Consider the following 19,180-nt stretch of genomic DNA (forward strand, 5'->3'; position numbering starts at 1 on the left):
TTGACAGTTGTTTTTACTATATTGTAGTATATCTTGTTTTCTGGGTTTTCCCTGTTTTGGTCTCTTCATTTTATTTAATGCTTGTTCAGCAAAAGCAAGTTGACACAGGAATCTTAGCTGTGCAGCCACTATTCACCAGCCATATCGTCCAGGGAATCGTACAAGAAAGTTTACTCATCTAACCTGCAGATTGTTGTTCTTGAAATTATTTAGCGCCACATGACTATCAGATTATCGTGATCCTTTATCTCCCCGTTTTACAAGGCTTCTGCTTTTCCCATCACAATAAATTATTCTTTACTCTCCTCTCTCACTCAGAAACTTCTTTGCAATTTTTGTGCTTTTCACCTCCCACAGTGTGAGTTTTCTTGCTAAGGTGGCATTGTTATCTTTGGATGTTTTCTTTCCACTGTTAATACAGGTCTGGATTCCTTCTGCCAGTCATAGCCTAAGTCCCTTTTGCATACCTGAGAGGTACTTATTTCCAGATGAAACAGAAAATGAACACTTTTTTTTTTTCTAATCACTTTCCCTTTGTACACACAATTCCTGCCAAATATCTCTGATCAAAGAAACGTAATCATGCTACAGCAGTAAACAGCTTGCTAGACTGCATGGCAACATTTCGAGTTGTACTTTACCTGTCTGATGAATCGATCAGATCCCAAGTTAACCATCAAAGCCTAAAGAAAAAAAAATGCTGTAGTGAGATATATCTGAGGAGGCAGAAAACAGTCATGGCCTTTTAATACCAGAAGACCATCTGAACAGTGCCAAGCCTCAACATGAATCAAATTCCTACTGTGAAACAAGAGGCTGTGTGCTTTATAAAATAAGAGTGTGAAAGTTTTCTTTAGAGCTAAAAGTCTAATTTAGCATAGTTAGATACAACAGGTCTCATACTAGGTTAACATGTAAAAAAAGCTAAAAGGGTTAGGCAGGTCCTTTTTTTTAAATCTAAGCAAGTTATTGCTAATAATTTTTGTTAACATGCAGTTGAAAAGTTTTTCAGAAGGGTTTAACAAAAACAGTGTCATTGGAGGCAGCAGGGCTTCTAAAGGACAAGGGTGTGAAATATTCTTGATAATGAAGCAGCAAAGCTAGAGATGGAGCTGGGAAGATGTGGGAGAGCAAAGTTAGGAAAGTGAGAAGAAAAGTGGAAAAAGTTAGCAAAGTTAGGAAAGTGGGAGCAGAGATTTACATGGGCCAGAGGAACACGGAACCTCAGAAGCAAGCACAAGAAAAGCAAATTTCATAGAAAAATGCCAGAAAACTAGTAGGAGTAAGAGAGAAGAGCATGCCCTTGAGTGTTTTCGTGGTATTTTACCGAAAGAGCTGATGAAGTGCAACTCTTATTTGATTTCCAGTATAGTATTAACAAAGTCTTAGAAGTTAAAAAAAACAAATTCTGAAAGGTTTTGTTTTCTGTGTGAGCTGTGGCTTCATGCACAACTTCCATTACCATTAAGAGCTGTCATAGCAGGTGGCTTCCTCTTCTTCTTCCAGAACAAATCAGCATTTTTACACCCTACTTACTTGTTAACCAGGTAAACATTCACTTTGCTCTATCAAGGTGCCAGATATGGGAAGAGGGGCAGAATACAGAGAAGAATAAACCTACTACTGTGTTTTACCAAGAGGCAGTTGCCCATGAGAATTAGGCAGAGAAGAAGCAAAGAGGCAGGTTAAAAATTAAACGTGAGGATTTATGTGTGAATGGCAGACCCTCTCCAGGGTGAGGCCAGCTTTACTCAGGGCAAACAATTCTGGTGCCAGCTCCTACCTCCTCTACAGGCAGGTCCTTGAGTTTGGGCAGAGAGCTGGAGAGCAGTCCCACCAGGAAGGGGGTAGGGCAGCACACGATGTCAATCATGGATGAGGGCAGAACAGGAATGAAGGTGTGCTGCCAGGAGAAGGGGTAGAGCAGGGCCACCACGGCATGTGAGCAGCTCGACAGGGTGCTGGAGAAAGAGGAACAACCAGATTAGCAGAGATTCTCAGTTCAGAACAGCTACCACTTGCTGATAAACTCAATGTGTTGAAGTATAAGTGCCCAAGGCTCTGCCCTTCTGTCGCTTGTGACTTCAGACAGCCCCAGTCTCCTTCCAAGCACTTTGAATGATGCTTAAAATCCAAAAGCAACTTCAGATATTGGCTGTTATGACCAAGTCAGTAGTTAAAACACATTATAGTGATGTTCTTATGTTGAGCACTAATGCATGAACAAGGGAAAATGAAAAATAAAATAAAATTGAAAAAAAATCCTAAAGAAAAACTCTACTAATCAGATGCAAGAAACCCCTATCAATACTTATTCTGAAGGAAATCTGGTAAAAGCAAGACATATCTCAAAGTTTGTATATCTTTGTGACAACAGCATATTTTTATTATAATACATTTTAACAGGTTTATTAACTGACTTCAGTGATATAGGTATTGACCCTGATCAGCAGAGTACTCTAAAATACACATTGGTATCCACTGAACATTAAGGCTTGAAATTATCATGGAAAATGTCTTGCACATGTTGTCTTTCCATCTACTCAATCTGATTCCCTTTTACAGTGACAGGGTTTCCAAATGTTAAAAATAAAGGAATGTCATTACCAAGTTAGTTTTAGCATCAGGGGAATAAAGACAGCCTCTCCCTATCAGAGCTTTAATTTTGGACTGAGTTACAATGTCTGCTTCTCACAGGCTGAGATGACAGAAGTTTGGATTATTACCCAGCCTAGCATGACTGAACTAATTTTCTCACACTGCAAACTTCTGCTGTGCTTAATGTAGCCACAAAGAACTATAAATAATAACTTCAGAGCTGTTACTGCTTGAGAATGCTGGGGAGAGGTGCAGATTTCTTCTGTTGCAAGACTTGGTGGAGGCTTTAGGTGGCATCAGACCTCCACTGGAATAACCTTCATGAGCATTTTTAGTTGTGGATTTTTCCAAGGCCAGAAGAAAGGTTTCACCTGTTTGTTCCTGTCTGTGATTAACCTTTGAAGTTTGCAGAATAAGAAAAGTGATAATTACAGGACAAACAGAGAAAAAGTTGGGGAAGAACAAATGGCTGTCTTTTACTGCAAATAATCTGCCAGCTTGGTTTTAATTGACATTTCCTTCAAGATCTAACAGTCACAGCATGGTTTTATAACATATGTTGCCTGACACAGGGTTCTTTTAAAATGATGCATTTCTCTAATTTGTTTTTTTTTTTTGTTTTTTTTATATAGTAGGCAACAGTGCTTAATAAAAAAACAATGCTATATAAAAACACATTGCCTCATACTTTGCTCTCGAGCGTCTGCCATGGCGAGCACAGCGGTGGGTTTCGGAAGAGCTGTGGAACACGGTACAGACTCCCAGCACTTTCTCAAGATCACTTTAATGACTCTCTGGCATTTTCAGCTACTACAAATTCAGTCATCTTAGCTGCGCAACTAAAAAAAGAGCCACGCTAAGCTAAAAGCAGGAAGACAAACATTCTTCTGATGCTCAGTTGGTATTTTTTTCCTTCCTATAAAATGCCCTTTTGTAACTTGTTGTTTTACACACGGTGCTGTGACGTAAATCAGCCCCTGCATCCTCTTGTGCGTGCTATTCCCACGCTAGGGGAGACTTCAGGCTCCGGCCCAGGACACTGGTTTCTCTTCCAGAGCTTTCCCGGGAGCTGGTTGTGTCAAGGCAGCAGCAGGAGCGGCCGTGGTGGGGGGTGTCCTGCTCTGCCCTGCCAGCGTCCCCTGACAATCACACCATCGCCCTTGTCAGCACCTCAGCCTCTGTGTTTTAAGACTCTGCATGCAGTTTTTCAAATTCAGCCTCAGAAAAATCTTTCCCCGTGAGACATCTCATCCCCATGAAACACTCCCTCTGAACTTTCAGTCCCCAGAACCTCCTGCTGCCCACCCTCCCTCCCAGACACTGCTCCCACAGAGGGCAGCGGGACTCCCACACGCTGTTACCAAACTCCTGCTTGTACAAAGTCCCTGAGTCTCTTCCATAGCTGGAAAGATTCGTATTTAGAAAGGACACACCTTTCACTGCAGTGTGAGGTTTTTGCATTCTGTAAGGTAAAATTCAGAGATGACGGATGTGAGGGACACCCCCCCCCCAGTTTAAATCTCTAAAATACGGTTCAGATTCTTTTAAAGAATGTTATTAATGAGAGGTATGTTTAGTAAACTAAAAAAGAAAACCCTACCCTGGGAAACCAAGTCCGCTCCAGTTTTTCCTTTCCAAATGTGCAGCCCACACGTTATCCCACTGTTCTTGTTTATGAGAAATAAGCAGTAAGGTCAGATGATTTATTTTCTTTAAGGTGTGTGAAGCACAGAAAGTAAAGCAACAGAATAGTCAAAGAAGTCAGATTTTCAAAATATTTTCACTTTTAATACTCTAGGGCATTTTCGGTAATCCAGAGAGCTGTTTTGGAGAGTGGCCTTTTTCATTTGCTCCGTGCAGTTTTACAGGAATGCTGCATAATGTTCTAGCTGTTGTTCTACTGGAAAACACTTCTTATATTACCCATATGCAGGGAATTTCATACAGGAGCACAAGAAACCAACTCATTGCTTGAGTCACACTCAAGCATAAACCTCACACTTCAGAGGGGAAGCACTGCTGGAGTTGTGTACATCACCCCAATAGCCTGGCCTTATCCCAATAATTTGCACTCTGCCAAAGCAAAATTAGAGAACAATTACTAGAAAATCACCCAATTTCAATTAATTTCAAAACACAGGCAATCTACTTAGAATTTGCCAAGGTTTTGGTTCTCCCTATGTCTTTTATTGACTAGATTAAAAAAACCTTCAGTGTTTGATCTTCTCCAAATGAAGGTAGTAATATGAGGTTATACAATCTTATTGAGACATCCTTAATCACAAATTCCTCTGGAAGAAATCTTTTATCATGTTACAGGCAAAACGTGGCATCACTTCTTTCCCAAAGTTGCTTTATCTGCCTCTGGGCTACTTTCTTTCTGAAATCATTTTCTCATGACAGCACACAGAAACTTTTCCTTGCTCTGGAGACACAAGCTCGGACTACAAGCTGAGACACAGGAATTTTAGGCATGACTGTGATTCAGCTGAATTTTGGGGACTGCTCGTGAACATGGTTTAGGTCCATCTCAAAAAGAAAATGACTTAACAAGAACCTTTACTGTCCTTCAGATACAGAGGATGTCTACCAGCAATTTCTGGGTCAGCCAGCTAACAAATAAATGCAAGCCCAGGCTAGATTCATATCTTATCACAACACAACTACCATATTCTGAGAAAGACACACTGTCCACTGTTGGACAGTGAAGGGACACTGCCCTGGCTGTGGGGAGCGCTGCCAATGTGGATGTTAGTGCTGGATGTGCCTGTTTCAGAGGACCATGGCTTGTTGCTTACTAGAAGTCACCAGCTGTCTGTTGGTGTTAAAGCCATATTCAGTTACACATGCTACTCACAATGGAAATATCCTACAAATACACTTGATAACTCTCTTTTCTTTATAACAATACCCAACAGTTATATTCCTTCCCACTTCCCCCTCCACACCTGAAATTTCTCACAGACCCAAGGAAGCCTCACACACTGAGCACCTCTCAAGTCCAGGACTAAGCCTCTAACACAGACAACCCCTTCCTGCCATGGCTCCCTGATCCCACCTTGCTACTCACACGCACCTCCACAGTCATTTTGACATTTTCATTGAAGGAGGAGAAGGCGAGAATATCCCTTCCCTTCCTCCACATCTTAGATGCAGGACCAAGCCACACAGCAGCTCTGTCACCCCAGGCCTGGTGCCAGCTCTGTGCTGTGCCAGTGCTCTGGGCCATGCACTGGACTGGGGCTGACCATCAGAATCTCGTCTCCCTGCTTCCTCAGCCAAAAATGTAAATTCACAAAAGAGTGTTTCCACTGCCCGTGTTTACTTTTCCACAACCTTTTTATGTTTCTCATTTCTTGCAGCTGATTAAATTATGCTACTCTGTCCGCCTTTGCTGAACTCTTTCATCTGCTGTGTTGACACATTCATGCTCCAGCCCACAACCACTCCAAGACGGAGTAACCTCTCTGACACACATCCCTTCGTCTGCTTGCAAAAGCTTCCTCCCCTTTGAGGTTGCAGTCTGGAGGCTCCGTCCTTTCCAGGTGTAATACCGTGACTCACATGAGTATTACACACCCACATGCCTCCTCATCACAGGCCCCAGCTGTGCTTTTCTGTGACAGCTCCTACCCTTGGGCCACCGATGAACTGCGTAGCAAAAACAGATGCCTGACACTTTCCTTCTACACCCTTCAATGCCTCCCCATATTAACTCCAGTCTCTGGCAGAGAGAGAGGTCTGTGACAACTCTGTAAATTAACATACTCTGAGAGGTTTGCAGAGGACTGTGAAAGAGTTCTCTAAAGGACTCTGGGAAAAGGCTACAGGCCAAGGACTCAGCCCATTTCCCCTCCCAACACACACAGGCTGCAGCAGTGGAAAGGACAAAGCAAAAAGCTTGAAAAGCATCAGAAATGGAAGTAAAAACTGTAGCTACAGTTTGGGTGGGAGATGGAGTGCATATGGCACCACTGTTGACGTGCTCTGGCAGTAATTCAGAGCAAAGCTGTGCTGTGCCAGATACAGGACACAATTAAGCTCTGAAAAAATAAAGGTTTCTCTGTGTGCATAAGAATAAATAATATCAGCACGATTAATCAGGCATATAAGACTAAGTAATAGCATCAGGGACAAGATATAAATGAAAACTTATAAGTATCAGAAGTGATAGTCTCCAAGCTCCAGCTGTCTGGCTGTAATGAGCTCCTGTAACACTCCTGCAGGTCAGCCTTTGAAGTAAGCCCTTGAGGATCCCTGGAAGAGCTGGTTGACAACAGGGAGATGTTACTGCTTTCTCCCTGCTCCATAGTGTGGGTGCTCAGCCCCAGTACTCCCCTTGATGCCCAAGTGCTCTTCCTGAGGCTGTGAGCTCCCAGAGCCCCCCAGATCAATGGTTTGTCTTTCATTCCCAGGGCTCTGTGCTGTGAGGACGCATTTTTCATTAACCCAGATACCACCAACTGCTCACGAAAAAGGGCAGAGAGGAATAAAATAAGAATTCAAGAAAGTCTTTGATACAATGGTGCTGGACATCTCTAGCTTTCCAGCCAGTATAAAAGTGTCAGACATGACAATGTTTCCTCCTATGCAAAATTATTGCTGACTGTTTCTCTGTTACCATTTCTAGGACCTTTAAAAGGAAAAAAATTCTTCAATTCCCTCTTTCGACTCAAATCAAAGACATTACATTTTTTTTTTAGTTTTTCTAGCAAGAAGCCTTACCCCATGAACACTTCAAATTAAAATCATGTGAGTCACTGTTGCTAGAGGAAAAGAGAGCACAGCAATAGAGCCATTTGACTGCACAGCTGCAGCCCCAAGTTCAGGAATGTGCAAGCACACATTTAGGAACAACAGGCACATCCAAAGGTACAGCACTGGGTAGAGAGAGGGTTGGGGAGGACGTTGTGTCAAGACAACTTCAGGAAGTGTATGAGACAACCTCCTCACCAGAACAAAATCAAGCAATAAATGTGCTTGTAAACTAATACTGAAGCCAATGTAAAACAGAGATATTTTGAGAGATGAAGCTGTGATGGGTAACATCCCTGCTGGTTAGGAATTAAGGATACCTCTGTGTGTTCATGCATAAGGCATGTGATTCCTGAGGGCTCCAGGAGACCTGCCTATTTGTAGGGTTGCTTGCATTTGTAAGGCACTACTTTCACATGATCTGGATTCAAAATTTAACTTGTTTTCACTGATGTTTTTAAGCATGTGTGTCTGCCTCTGGATAACTAAATAAACAAAATAACAATAAACAAAATAAAATTATTATTTTGTTTCCCAATCTGAAGCAAAGTTATATAGAACCATAAAGTAATTCAGGTAGCAATAAACCTCAGGAGATCAACTGATCCGGATCCCCATTGCTTGACATCAGATCAGTTTGTTTCCAAAGCCAGATAAAAATATATAGTATTTTGATAGATCTAACATCTTTGTTGTACATTTTTGTGAAAGGGTGGCATTCTTTGGCAAGGATTTGAAGGCTATCAGGAGGGTCTGCCCTGTGTGTCAAGGACTCCTGCCAGTGTTGTCTAAACTCACTCTGATTCAGTTATGTTAGAAGCCATCTTAAAATAATGTTTTTGTGCATAATAAAAAGAGACTTATTGAGCTGCTAATTTCTTCAGAATAAATTGGTCACACTAAGCAGCACCTTCCTTTCCACTGTAGCCCTGGGCTACACAGAGAAATGAGGAGAGGAAGGTCATCTTCATCCTGCAGGTAACCCAAAGGAAGGCAAGAGAAGAAAAGGAAAGGAAAGCAGGGCAGAGGTTGAATTAAGAGTAAGGAGGTAAAAATAAGACCCATGAGGCAGAACTGGGAGGAGAGGAAGACAAAATAAGCCTGGTGATCAGGTAAAAAGGAAACTGAGGGCAAAGAGGGCAGGATGCAAAATTAAGGAACAAGAGAGTGACTGACTGGGCCGAACAATGCAAGGACTGAGGAAAACAATTTAATGTGATCATGGATAAAGCTCTATTCACACACATGGAGCCAAATTATTAGGTCCCTAGGTGAAAATTCTTCCTCCCTGTTGCTGTAGGCAGATGGAAGGATCATGAAGCTGTCTGATGCCAATTACCCATCCTTGTTCAGAGCCAGCACTGCTGAGAGTGACTGCAGCTCTAGGAGGGAAGGTCAGACACCAGCAGAGCTGAAGGTGTGTGACAGAAGCTCAAAGCCTACTCGTGGCACAGATGGAAAACAAATATAACCAGTACTCTACACTTCAGCCACTTCTGCACTGCTTCCTCCTTGCCCCACTCTGCAAAGCCTGCTGATAAGCAGGCAGACACAAACCCACAGTTTCTATCAGGAATAATTATCAAACTGAAAAGACAAGTTTTCTTCACCTGTACAGTGAGAGACAGAAGATTGTGACTAAAACAAACACTAGAATTTAGGTTCAGTTTATTACCATTTGACCCTAATTAATTCAAATCTAGTAAGTTGTCTGGACACCGATAGAAAAATTATTTCTAATGATAACAGAGCAGCAGGAGTTACAGTCAGTTCATGCAATTAAAATAAAGCATGAGGGGACAGGCAAATTACTGCTTTAGGCTTTGATTCAACACAGTATTTCAGCACAAGTTTCAGCCTTAATTTACTTTCATTGTGCTGAAATACTTTGCTGAAATGAAGCCTCAAAGACCTTTTTTCCCCCCACTTCTCCTTTAATCAGACCAGCCCTCAAGTGCACACATAAGACATGATAGCGCCTTCTAAACCACAATTTCTCTGACTGCTGTGGGAGAAGGCTGCTGCAAAATCAGCCTCTCCTCAGCAAGGCATGTCTCAACTTCAGAAATTTGAATAATTTTTTACTTTTCTAGAAGCCCTTCAGGGGTTAAACAAACTGCAGAGGATCCTTCAAGCCCTTATAAGGTGGTTTGGAAGTAGAGACTGCAATTTTTGAAGCTATTAAATATTTTAATTTCATTTTAGTGTATCATTAATATATTTATTAAGTTTTAAGGGTGTAATATATTTTTAAATTAAATAATTAGATTTCAACGTTCTGTATTGAGAATTTGCTGTGGCAGAATCCTTCTGTAAAGGGCCCAACTCTGTACAGGGGTTCACAGGGAGAGGACTACCCTGCTGCTAAGGCACTTCTCCTAACCTGAGCTTCAGGTAAATCTGTTGAAACCTGGGTAAATCCATAGCTGCAGGAAGTTTAGGATGGAGTGATTGCATATGAGACTTAAAAGAGAGTTCTGAACTTTCTGAATTTCCTGTTACTAAATCTGATCTTTCTCTAGAATAATCAATATGTTGTTTAAAACCAAAAGAGTGGGTTCATATTACATGGAAAATTGTGTGACTTTTGGGCTGTAAGAGCCAGAGTAATATTTTGCATTGTGATTTATTTTATAAAACAGACACTTAATAAGAAGTGAACTAAGAGTCACAATCTGAGGTCTTTGGCAGCTAATACTATATCTCTGATCAATACCCAACGTTCTTATTTTCAGGAAATATGGGCAAATCTGTATGAGCAATTTTACGTTACTTTTTCTCTTAATGTCACAGGAGACCTGCCAATAGAAAGCTCTGTTCCCAGAGTCTGAATAAAATAAGGAATTCTCTAGTGTAAATGTGATCATGATGGATGGGAACACGTATAATTCCTGTGAGGATCGTGGTGAGCCAGGTCCATTTGGGCCATCTCAAATTCAGCAGCCAGTTCTGAACATGTCATAACTTAATCATTATGCACACTACAACAAATACTGCTACAGTCAATCTCTGGAACTGGGTAAAGAGCTCTCTAAAGCACAAACAATAGATCTCCCCCGTCTATTATGGGCCAAAACACATTACCCAGTCCTAACACACATCAACATATAATACCAGCAGTGAGATAAGACTCACACTTAGTACAGGAGCAGATGAAAATCCCTCACTGTGCACAGAAGCTTGACAAAGGAAAAATATTACTCAAGAATGAGCATTTCACAGGGCAGGTGATTTAACAAACCAGCAGCCCTGCTATTGCCCTCAGCCTCCAGGGTGCATCCACTCCTTCCTCACCTCCTGAGCCAGGCTTCCCCCCTCTGGCAAGCAGCAAGTTGATGCAGAAGTGAGAACCAAACCATGCTTTTTCCAGGGGCAAAGGGCAGAGTCAACAGTGGCTCCCCTAATTTGAATGCTGGCACATTTGCTGCAAGTGACCTTTGTGATATCTCAAGGAATGCAAACAAGTGATAACACTGGCAGGGAGAGGGGGGCACAGACTGAGGAGGAAATGCATATTTTCCACATCACATCAGCCTAATTATCAGTTATTGTCCTTTGCAGAGTCTTTTAACTATGCTTACAACTCAAAGAGTGTAGCTACTTAACCCTCACACAACTCAAATGGCAGTTTCGCCCCATAAAAATTAGCTAAACCCAAACCTTCCTTTGCAAGAAAAAAAGAGTCACACTTCAGGTTTTATCTGGTGCTTTCTACAGGGTAGTATGAGAACAGCCAAGCCTATAAAAGTCAGTATGTCCTCACCTGTCTGTGGTTCCTTATGGGGGGGGGCAGGGGGGCGGCACCAGTGACACACATAATCCAGTGACTACTGAAGGTAAATTACACAGAGCTCAGGCAGCAATTCCTTTGTGCTAGTGGTGATTCCAGGTAGGAGATTTTTTATGATAAACCAAATGTCACAACCCGGTTTCTGGAATTGTTTTCTCTGACTTTGATTCATGGGGCCATGGTTTACCAACACTGCCGTGCCAACGGGTACAGTTCATGGAGCAGACTTCCCAACATTTTGCGTCATCATCTGTGTTCCTTTTCTGGTCCCTCCTTATCATATTTTACTGAAAATTGAGAGGGGAACGTCTTCATTGATAAACTCTTCTCTGGCCATATCCCCTTTAGCTTAAGTGTGCAACATCCTCTCCTTGTTTTGTGCTCTTACCCAACCACCTTGGGTCCATCAGCAGCCTCAATGACACTTAACACATCCCCACAGCACATTATGAGCACACCAGACAGCATGGAGCAGAAGGGATGAGGGGTCTGTCATGACCCTTGCCTGTCCTTTCATTGCTCTCCCATGAAAGCTTGACAGAAGCATGTGGACCGAAAAGCTTTTCTGTCACCATAAATGCCCCATCACACCAGAACAGAAAACATCACAGAACGTCAGGACATATTTTGGTACACAGGGTACACGCTAGGAACAAGGAACTTAAATTTTAGTATTTTCTAAGAGGACAACAAAGAGACCAAAGATTATACCTGTGATACTCCTGGCAGCCACTGTTTTGATGCAGGAAGGCTGCTGCAGCAATCTGTGCCCAACTGCAATTTAGGTTCAAGGGCTTAAGGAATGAGCAGTTAAGTTACAATGCAATGGAGTATCCAGGAGGTGATATCAGGAACAACCAGCACCCAGTAGCTGTCTGCCCTGCTGGGCTGATGTCTCCTAGCTAGAGAGAGATGGGTATCATGAAAAATGATGTGTTCTCAGGGATTCCTATTTTAAAGCCACTGGATTTTTCAGTCAGTTAAAGTAATTCAGATTTTCAATGCTTGATAATTAAACAACTCATAAGGAGATATTATCAAAGTAAGTGCAGTTCATTCTGACTATACGGGAGACTTTCTGTTTCTTCTCCAAGTATTGGAAGACACACATTTTATGCAAAATTTCCAAAAGTTATCATAACTTCCCAGAAATTAGTGAATTATTTAACTCAATTGAGAGCAGCATTTTCAAAATCCAGCCCCCACCTTTCTGGAACACCTGAGTGACAGGCAGTCTGAGGTGCCACAGATAAACTGCAAAGCACAACCCTGGTTCATGGCACAGATCAAGGGGCTGAAAGCTGCAGACCAGAGACCGTGCTGTCAGGAGATATCTCTCTCTCTCTCTCTCTCTCTCTCAGAGAATAGCTTTGAAGTGCTTAATTTAAAGAAAAGAGAGAACAGTTCATTAAAGGGGAATGTGGTTTTAACAAAGACATTATTTTTTGCTCCTGTAATACTTGTGCGTAAGCAAGGCACATGAAAGCCCCTGGAGAAGGAGACATGCAAAGTGCTCTTCAGAACGAGGATTTGCCTTTTCAAGCAACTGGTGTTCAACCATACTTTCCAAGCAAAACTCAAGCAAATGGGATTTTGGGACAAAGTCATTGCTTTGACAAATCAGCCACATGCCCAAGCTATGTCAGGAGGTTACAAGACAAAAAAACCCTGACATTTCCAAGTGGAAAGTTATCCTTATAGGCCACAGAGTTATTTAGTTCCTTCCTACAGGACAGTTTCTTAGCATGAATTCATAACAGAAGTGGTTCTGGCCCAGCTGTTCTTTCCACAGTGGGACCATTGCTCCCACCAGTCCTTGTTAATGTTCACACCGGTGGTTTCAGATTTCCAGGCCATCACTGCACTATTAACAACAGGACAGCTGTAAAGCAGGATGAAGTATTTTTCTAGGCAGTAACCAAGTAGGAGAGGAACAATCCCATCCCCCTAATCCTTCTCATTTAGAAGCTGAAAAGAGAGAATCTGGCTAAATCCTCTTGCAGGGAGCTAGAGGTCAAGTTGGGAAGATGTTGCAATTTACTGCCATATTGTGCCAATAAGCAATCCAGAAGAGAATTACCAAACAACATGGTCGTCTTCTTATCCCATTCCCTTTCATGGGGAAGGGAGAGAGAATTTTGTTGCACAAATCATAAGTGAAAAAAATTATGATGTTTTACCACTATAGAGCATTGACCAAAGCATGGAGTGACATAAATAAACACCACTAAAAAGGAGGGGTGGAGGAAAAGGAAAATTATACAAGCTCTACCCTTCTTGGGATATGGCATATTAAAAATGTCACAATTAGATTGTTTTTCTCTGGGACTGTGGAATATTAAACAAGCCAGAGACTTAGAATGTTCATTTTTTTCCTTGGGCTGTCTCTTTTGCCTGACACAGATTTTCCTACTGTCCATGTATGGCTCCTCATCACACAATCTAGGTGACAGAGAAAGTAATCCAAGTGGTACAAAATGTAAGTATCTCTTGAGAGGATGGGGTAAAGTGCAAAATTTCTTTCAAAAAATCTTGGGAGTCAGCTCTGCTAGTTGCCTTAAACCACTGATTTCACATCACATTGAAGACCTTCAGTTTTAGCATTCAGACTCTTAAGACAAGGTGCTCCACATCTTGTAGGACTTGGCTGCATGCAAACATCCTACTCAAGAAAGATTACTAGCTAGATTTGATAGGAAAGAAAGCAGGATATCAAGATATTGCAGTTACATCAGGCCAATTAATCACATATATTACAGAAGATTTAAGGGGTGTTTTTAAATATTTATGTTTCTATTTATTGCTGCTTCATAGTGCAGGCAGACTGAGAAAAAACAAAGTCTCACAACTGGAAAGTGATAGCAGGGTAGGTAACAGAGACTCAGACAGACTCCAGAGGATGTTTCTTTTATAAAAGATAAAAGGAGCTGCAAGCTGTTGTCCTTCAGGTAGAGCAGGGGTGGTCTGCAGGTTCTAAATCACTCTTCAGCAGGGGCTGATCTGGCTCTTACTGGAGGAAACAGAAACTCTCTGGTTACTTACATGAGGAATGGATGTTTTTGCTGTAGAATAAATTCTGTCTACTAGGCATGATTATATATTGGCTAATTATACAAGAGCTCATTCCTTCCACTGCAGAAATTAGTGGAAGAAGTTCTCTAGCTTATGTTCAGCATATCAGACCAGACAAGCACAATAAACCCAACAGTATTAAGAAAGGACTTCAAGATCTTTGGATAAAAATATACCAGAAGAAAAGTCAGCCATCCATACTTCTCCTGGGTTTAGACATAAGATTACACATTCCACAGATACAGTAGTTTGCATCTCTAAACATCTCCTTATTAAATGCACAGTTGATAACTAAAAAACTGCTAAGCCCCTGTGGCCTGTGCTCAGAAATGGTCCAGACAAGTTAGAGTAACAGGGCAACAGTAAGTTTTCCCTCACAAGTCTTCTGGCATGTGTTTGTTGTCAAATTTCTCTCACCTTTTTTTGTGGAGGTTTTTGCAACAGGGGAAAGTGAAGTAAATCTTTATTACTGGTCAAAGCTCATGTCTGTTTACTAAGCACACATTCTCTCTCTACCCTAATACACGTGGTTTTACCTTTTAAACTGCCAGCTGGCAGATTTTACAAGAGTTATGATATGACAGACTATGGGAAAGGAGCATTCCTAGGCAGCAGGTGAGGCTGGCCAGACCTGTCATTGCCATGATTAGCTTGTAAGAATTATATCCCACTTTTGTCAATAAAAAATGAACAATAAGGAAATAGGGAATGAGCTTGCACTTTAGTAATCTGCCAAAAGGTTTGACTGCTCTTGCTTTTCCACTTGACCTTGCTACAGGACTAAGGAGCAATTATTTGTTACTAAAACATTGCCACTTATCTCCTATTTAAATTTGCATATTTTAACTTGAGCTGCAAGATCATGCTATGATTTCAGCTACTAGATTAAAGGATCCCTAATACTGTGTTTCTAGGTAGGCACTGAGAGATGGGGACCAGGCTACCTCTCAACTTTGCTTCTAGTTTTTTAAGCCTCGTGACTTCCAAAACAACAGATTCAAATATGAGGACAAGCATCAGTGGTCCTTGAACATCCTGGGTGTAACAGCCCTAAGCTGTGTCTGTCCGTGAGGTTTGGGAAATGCTGTTGTTTGTTCTGAAAGCCTTTGCCCTTGAATACAAGTACACTCAGCTCCCCTTTTGCTCCACAAAGCTAACAGAGACATGCCTGTGGGATGACTACCCCAGTATTTACATATTTATGCTCTGTCCTGTATTAGTCAGTGTTTCTGTCGGCAGCTCATAACCTTTGGTCAGGTCTAGGATCTGCCTCGACTTTCTACAGTTGTGCTGCAAGATAGATTCCTCCTGGCAGTCCAGAACACTTTGGGGAGGGGTAGGGAGGTTATTATCCTTAACAGGATAAAGTCTTCACACCTCATAGCAACAGCACCTCTTGACTTCCCGGGGCAAGCACTGCAGAGGAGGGTTTCAGGAGGCTGCAGCACACCAGATGACAGACTGCTGGTCTGTGCTTGGCCAGGGGATGGGTGCTGGCAGAGGGGCACAGAAACATGGAGGGAAGGAAACTCTCATTGATAAGACAGAGTCATCTGTGGCCATCCCTACAGGAGGAAGACCCTGATGTGCAGAAGATTAAGCTGCATTTAAGTTCACTGTCATCCAGCATTGCCTCAGCCTCATTCCCTCAGGACTTCCTGAGCCGGCACTGCCACTTAGGAGAAATGCCTGGCCCACCTTCACCTTGAGGTACATTTCAAAGTTTATCCATATGGTTTAGGAGCATAAACAACACTGTTGTCGACAGAGATTTTTTTCCCCCCTGAGGCTCATGTTCCTGTTTCACTGAGAAGTAGCTGAAATATCTCATATAAAAATAACATTCATAACAATGAAAAGTTATTTTGTCTTTTACAAGAGCAGGGGCTCTATAGAAGCCTTTCACAGCCCCAAAAGCTCTAGAAAGGCCACTGAGAGGAATATTGTAGGATTAGGATCCATAGCAAAAGACAAGTCTCATCACTCCCACTGACTCCAGCTGGCATTGGACTGGATCCACATGTGAAATGTAAGCAAAATACCCTCAGAGTCCTTCACAATATAGTGCATTACAGCTAGAGTGGTTTTTATTTATGAAAAATGAGGTTATAACACAAGGACGTTGGTATGTCCAGGGCCTTCCTTTCCCACTCACCAAACATTTAGGGGAAAAGGCAAAGAGACTGTTCTCACATGCATGGATACATCACCTCTTCAGCAAACATGTCCAAAAATTTGTTTCCCCAGCATAAAACTAAAACAAGCAGAGAAATATTTTTCTTCCAGTGTTTGCTTTCTATTTATTTTCTGTTGCTACCTTTGTGCCTGCAGCAACGTCAGTGTTACTGAGCCCCAGAACCCACCAATTTTGCATCTGCTGCCTTTCAAACCCCAGAGGATGGCACTAGAGCAGCCTTCCCTTTGCAGCTGGAAGTCACAAGACTATTTCAGAGTTGGGGTGAACAGGCAGAATGCTGGGAACATAAATAGGGGCTTCCAGCTGGGTCAGGGATTTGAACTGGGATGGGACATACCACCTCAGTTGTGTTTTTAGCAGATTTTTAAGGAATTGGAGCATTAAGTTACCTTTTTAAGAGTTGTTGTCATTATTATTATTATTGTTATTATTATTCCAAGTTTCTCTGTTGTTATCTTTATTTCTCTGTCTTCTTGACTGCTCATAGAAAGTAAAATACTGAAAGGTCACTGGCAGATTCAAATTCATTTTTGAAGGTAAGCAAATAACTGCAGGGATTTATTCACTCAGTTTCAAGTGGAAAAAATATATTATCAACTTACTGATAAAAAAAAAACCCAAATCTAACTGCACATATCTATCCAGGGCAACCTCACAGTCCTGTCATTCAAAACTTCACTGTTCCTTTTTCATTGCCAGTTGCATCACTTTCTGTGTTGAAAAGCGACAATCTCTTCTGCGCAAAGATCAAGGACTATAAATTTTCATATTCTGGGCACTATAAGAACCATAAATAACAATTTATCAAATGAACCTCACTTCACTAGATGTGACTTTCACAAACTTGTATAATGTGTGAACTCATTTATCGCTCAGAGACCTGTTAAAGAGGCAGCCACAAAAGCCCATTGCATTGTTTGAAGCCTAAACCTCAACATCATTAATTTCTAAGCTAGTTTCTGGGTACATACAGAATTCAAATCCTTGTAAAATCTTTTTAATTTCCTGCTTTTGTTCTCTCTGGACACACAGAGTGGACTGGTAAGATATTTCGCTTCTTTTTTTTTCCACATTACTGGTAAACTCCTTCAGCTTCAGCCACAATGTCCATAAACAAAATTCATGTCAGATAAGGCAAAGGTTCCAAGATAGACAGTTATTAGCTCAAAGCCAGAGTGTTTCATTTTAGACTTCATCCCCATTTAAACCATGAAAACCTCAGTAAGTATTGAATTTAAATCCACTGTCACTTTCTCCAGGCCCTTGTCAAAGGACTCATTATTAGTTTCTATTTTACAGTACCTCCTAGATCCCAATGCTGAGAGAGACCACACTGCATAAAGTAGAGCTACATGCACACAGAGAGCAAGAAGCAGCCTCTGTCCTGGGGCATTTCTGACCCCAGGCAGACCAGACAAAAGGTAAGAAAGAGGTGCTATGTTTACAGCATGTGTCACTCAGCAGGTCTCTGGGTTCAGAAGGATAGCTCAGGATTCACAAGTCTTAATCCAGGACCTTGTCTACCACATCAGATTTTGTTGTCCTCTTATTAAACAAAATGAAGAATATGTATATAATAAAGGGTACATGTGGATATAACAAAGTATATGGATATAAACCTTTTTGTAAGAAAGATTCTGTCCTTCTTACAGGAGCAACCACGAAACTTCATAAGCCTGTTGGATCCATCTGAATCCTCTCCTTTCTCAAAGTATGTGCTAATGGCCCCCAATGACTTGCTCTCACACAGAAACATCAGTTCACCAGAGAATAGTTTTTCAGGAGAGCACAGTGTTTGGATATGTATTTACTGAAAGGGATCTTATCGATTTCTGGTTGCTGTTGGTCCTGTTGCCCTATTTCCATGTGCCAAAAGGGTGAGCAGCACATTGCCTCCAAGAAGGACTGTTATCCCCTGCTCTAAGGCCTCCAGGACTAGGCAGCTATCAGGAGAAAGGTAACTGCACAGGCGAGCCTGAGCTGCTAACTTCCAGCCAGGGCTGCAACGTGTATAAAACCCTGGCTGCCGGATGGAGACCTCGGTCACCACAAGCCCTCAGCACTGGCAACATGACTGCTTTCCATGCCAAGCTGCCTTAAGCCTGTCAAAGTAAGTTTAATTGTTGCTTCTCTTCTCTGCACAGTGCCCAGAAGCATGACACGATATTGGCTAGGCCAGCTGTCCCAGAGGAACACTTTGGGCAGGGAATGGTTGCTGTCTGCCTCCACCCTCATGGCTGAGGGTGTCTCCTGCTGCAAGCCATCCCCTCAGTACTGTGCCCATGGCCCACAGAACTGTGGTACTTTGCCAAACTGGGACAACATTACAAAGGAGCAACTGGGAATTCCAAAGCAGAGCAACAGTTGGCAGCAGCACAGCAGAGCCCTCACTTCTGCTGTACCATTTCTGTGATTTTCCACCCAAATCATTGTGCCATTTGAAGAACGCAGACCTGTGTCATTCTAAGTTACAGTCAGACTTGTGGGTGCCACTAATTCTGCTAAATGAACAGTAAAATAGAAAGAGACAGACTGTTGTAAGCAAGCGTGCTGTAGAAAAAGAGCCAAAAGGAACACACCAACAGCATTTTCAAAAGCCACCTGCCGCAATATTCATGGTGTGACTCACATATCTACTAAAGTACTGCAGAAACCCTGGACTAGTTACACAATTTGCACCAGGAGTTAATGTAAAATTAAGTCATCCCAAATGGTCATTCAGCCTAAGTAACTAAGAGTTATTGACAAGGGAAGGGATGAAATAAAAA

At 41.9% G+C, this 19,180-nt stretch overlaps 1 protein-coding gene across 11 annotated transcripts in view; it reads right to left on the reverse strand.

Annotated features, from left to right (window-relative positions):
• The window catches only part of DENND2B (DENN domain containing 2B), a 174,052-nt gene that overhangs the window by 5,064 nt on the left and 149,808 nt on the right, over window positions 1-19,180 (reverse strand). For all 11 annotated transcript variants that reach the window (XM_051803869.1, XM_051803867.1, XM_051803868.1 and 8 more), the window contains 2 exons: window positions 1,784-1,961; window positions 642-683 (listed from right to left, as the gene is read on the reverse strand). In XM_051803869.1, coding sequence (XP_051659829.1) covers window positions 642-683; window positions 1,784-1,961 — 220 coding nt within the window. The remainder of the gene's footprint in view (window positions 1-641; window positions 684-1,783; window positions 1,962-19,180) is intronic.

The sequence above is a fragment of the Manacus candei genome, unplaced genomic scaffold, assembly GCF_025592945.1.
Source record: "Manacus candei isolate 608988 ecotype Guabito, Panama unplaced genomic scaffold, ASM2559294v1 h1tg000060l, whole genome shotgun sequence".
Taxonomy (NCBI): domain Eukaryota; kingdom Metazoa; phylum Chordata; class Aves; order Passeriformes; family Pipridae; genus Manacus; species Manacus candei.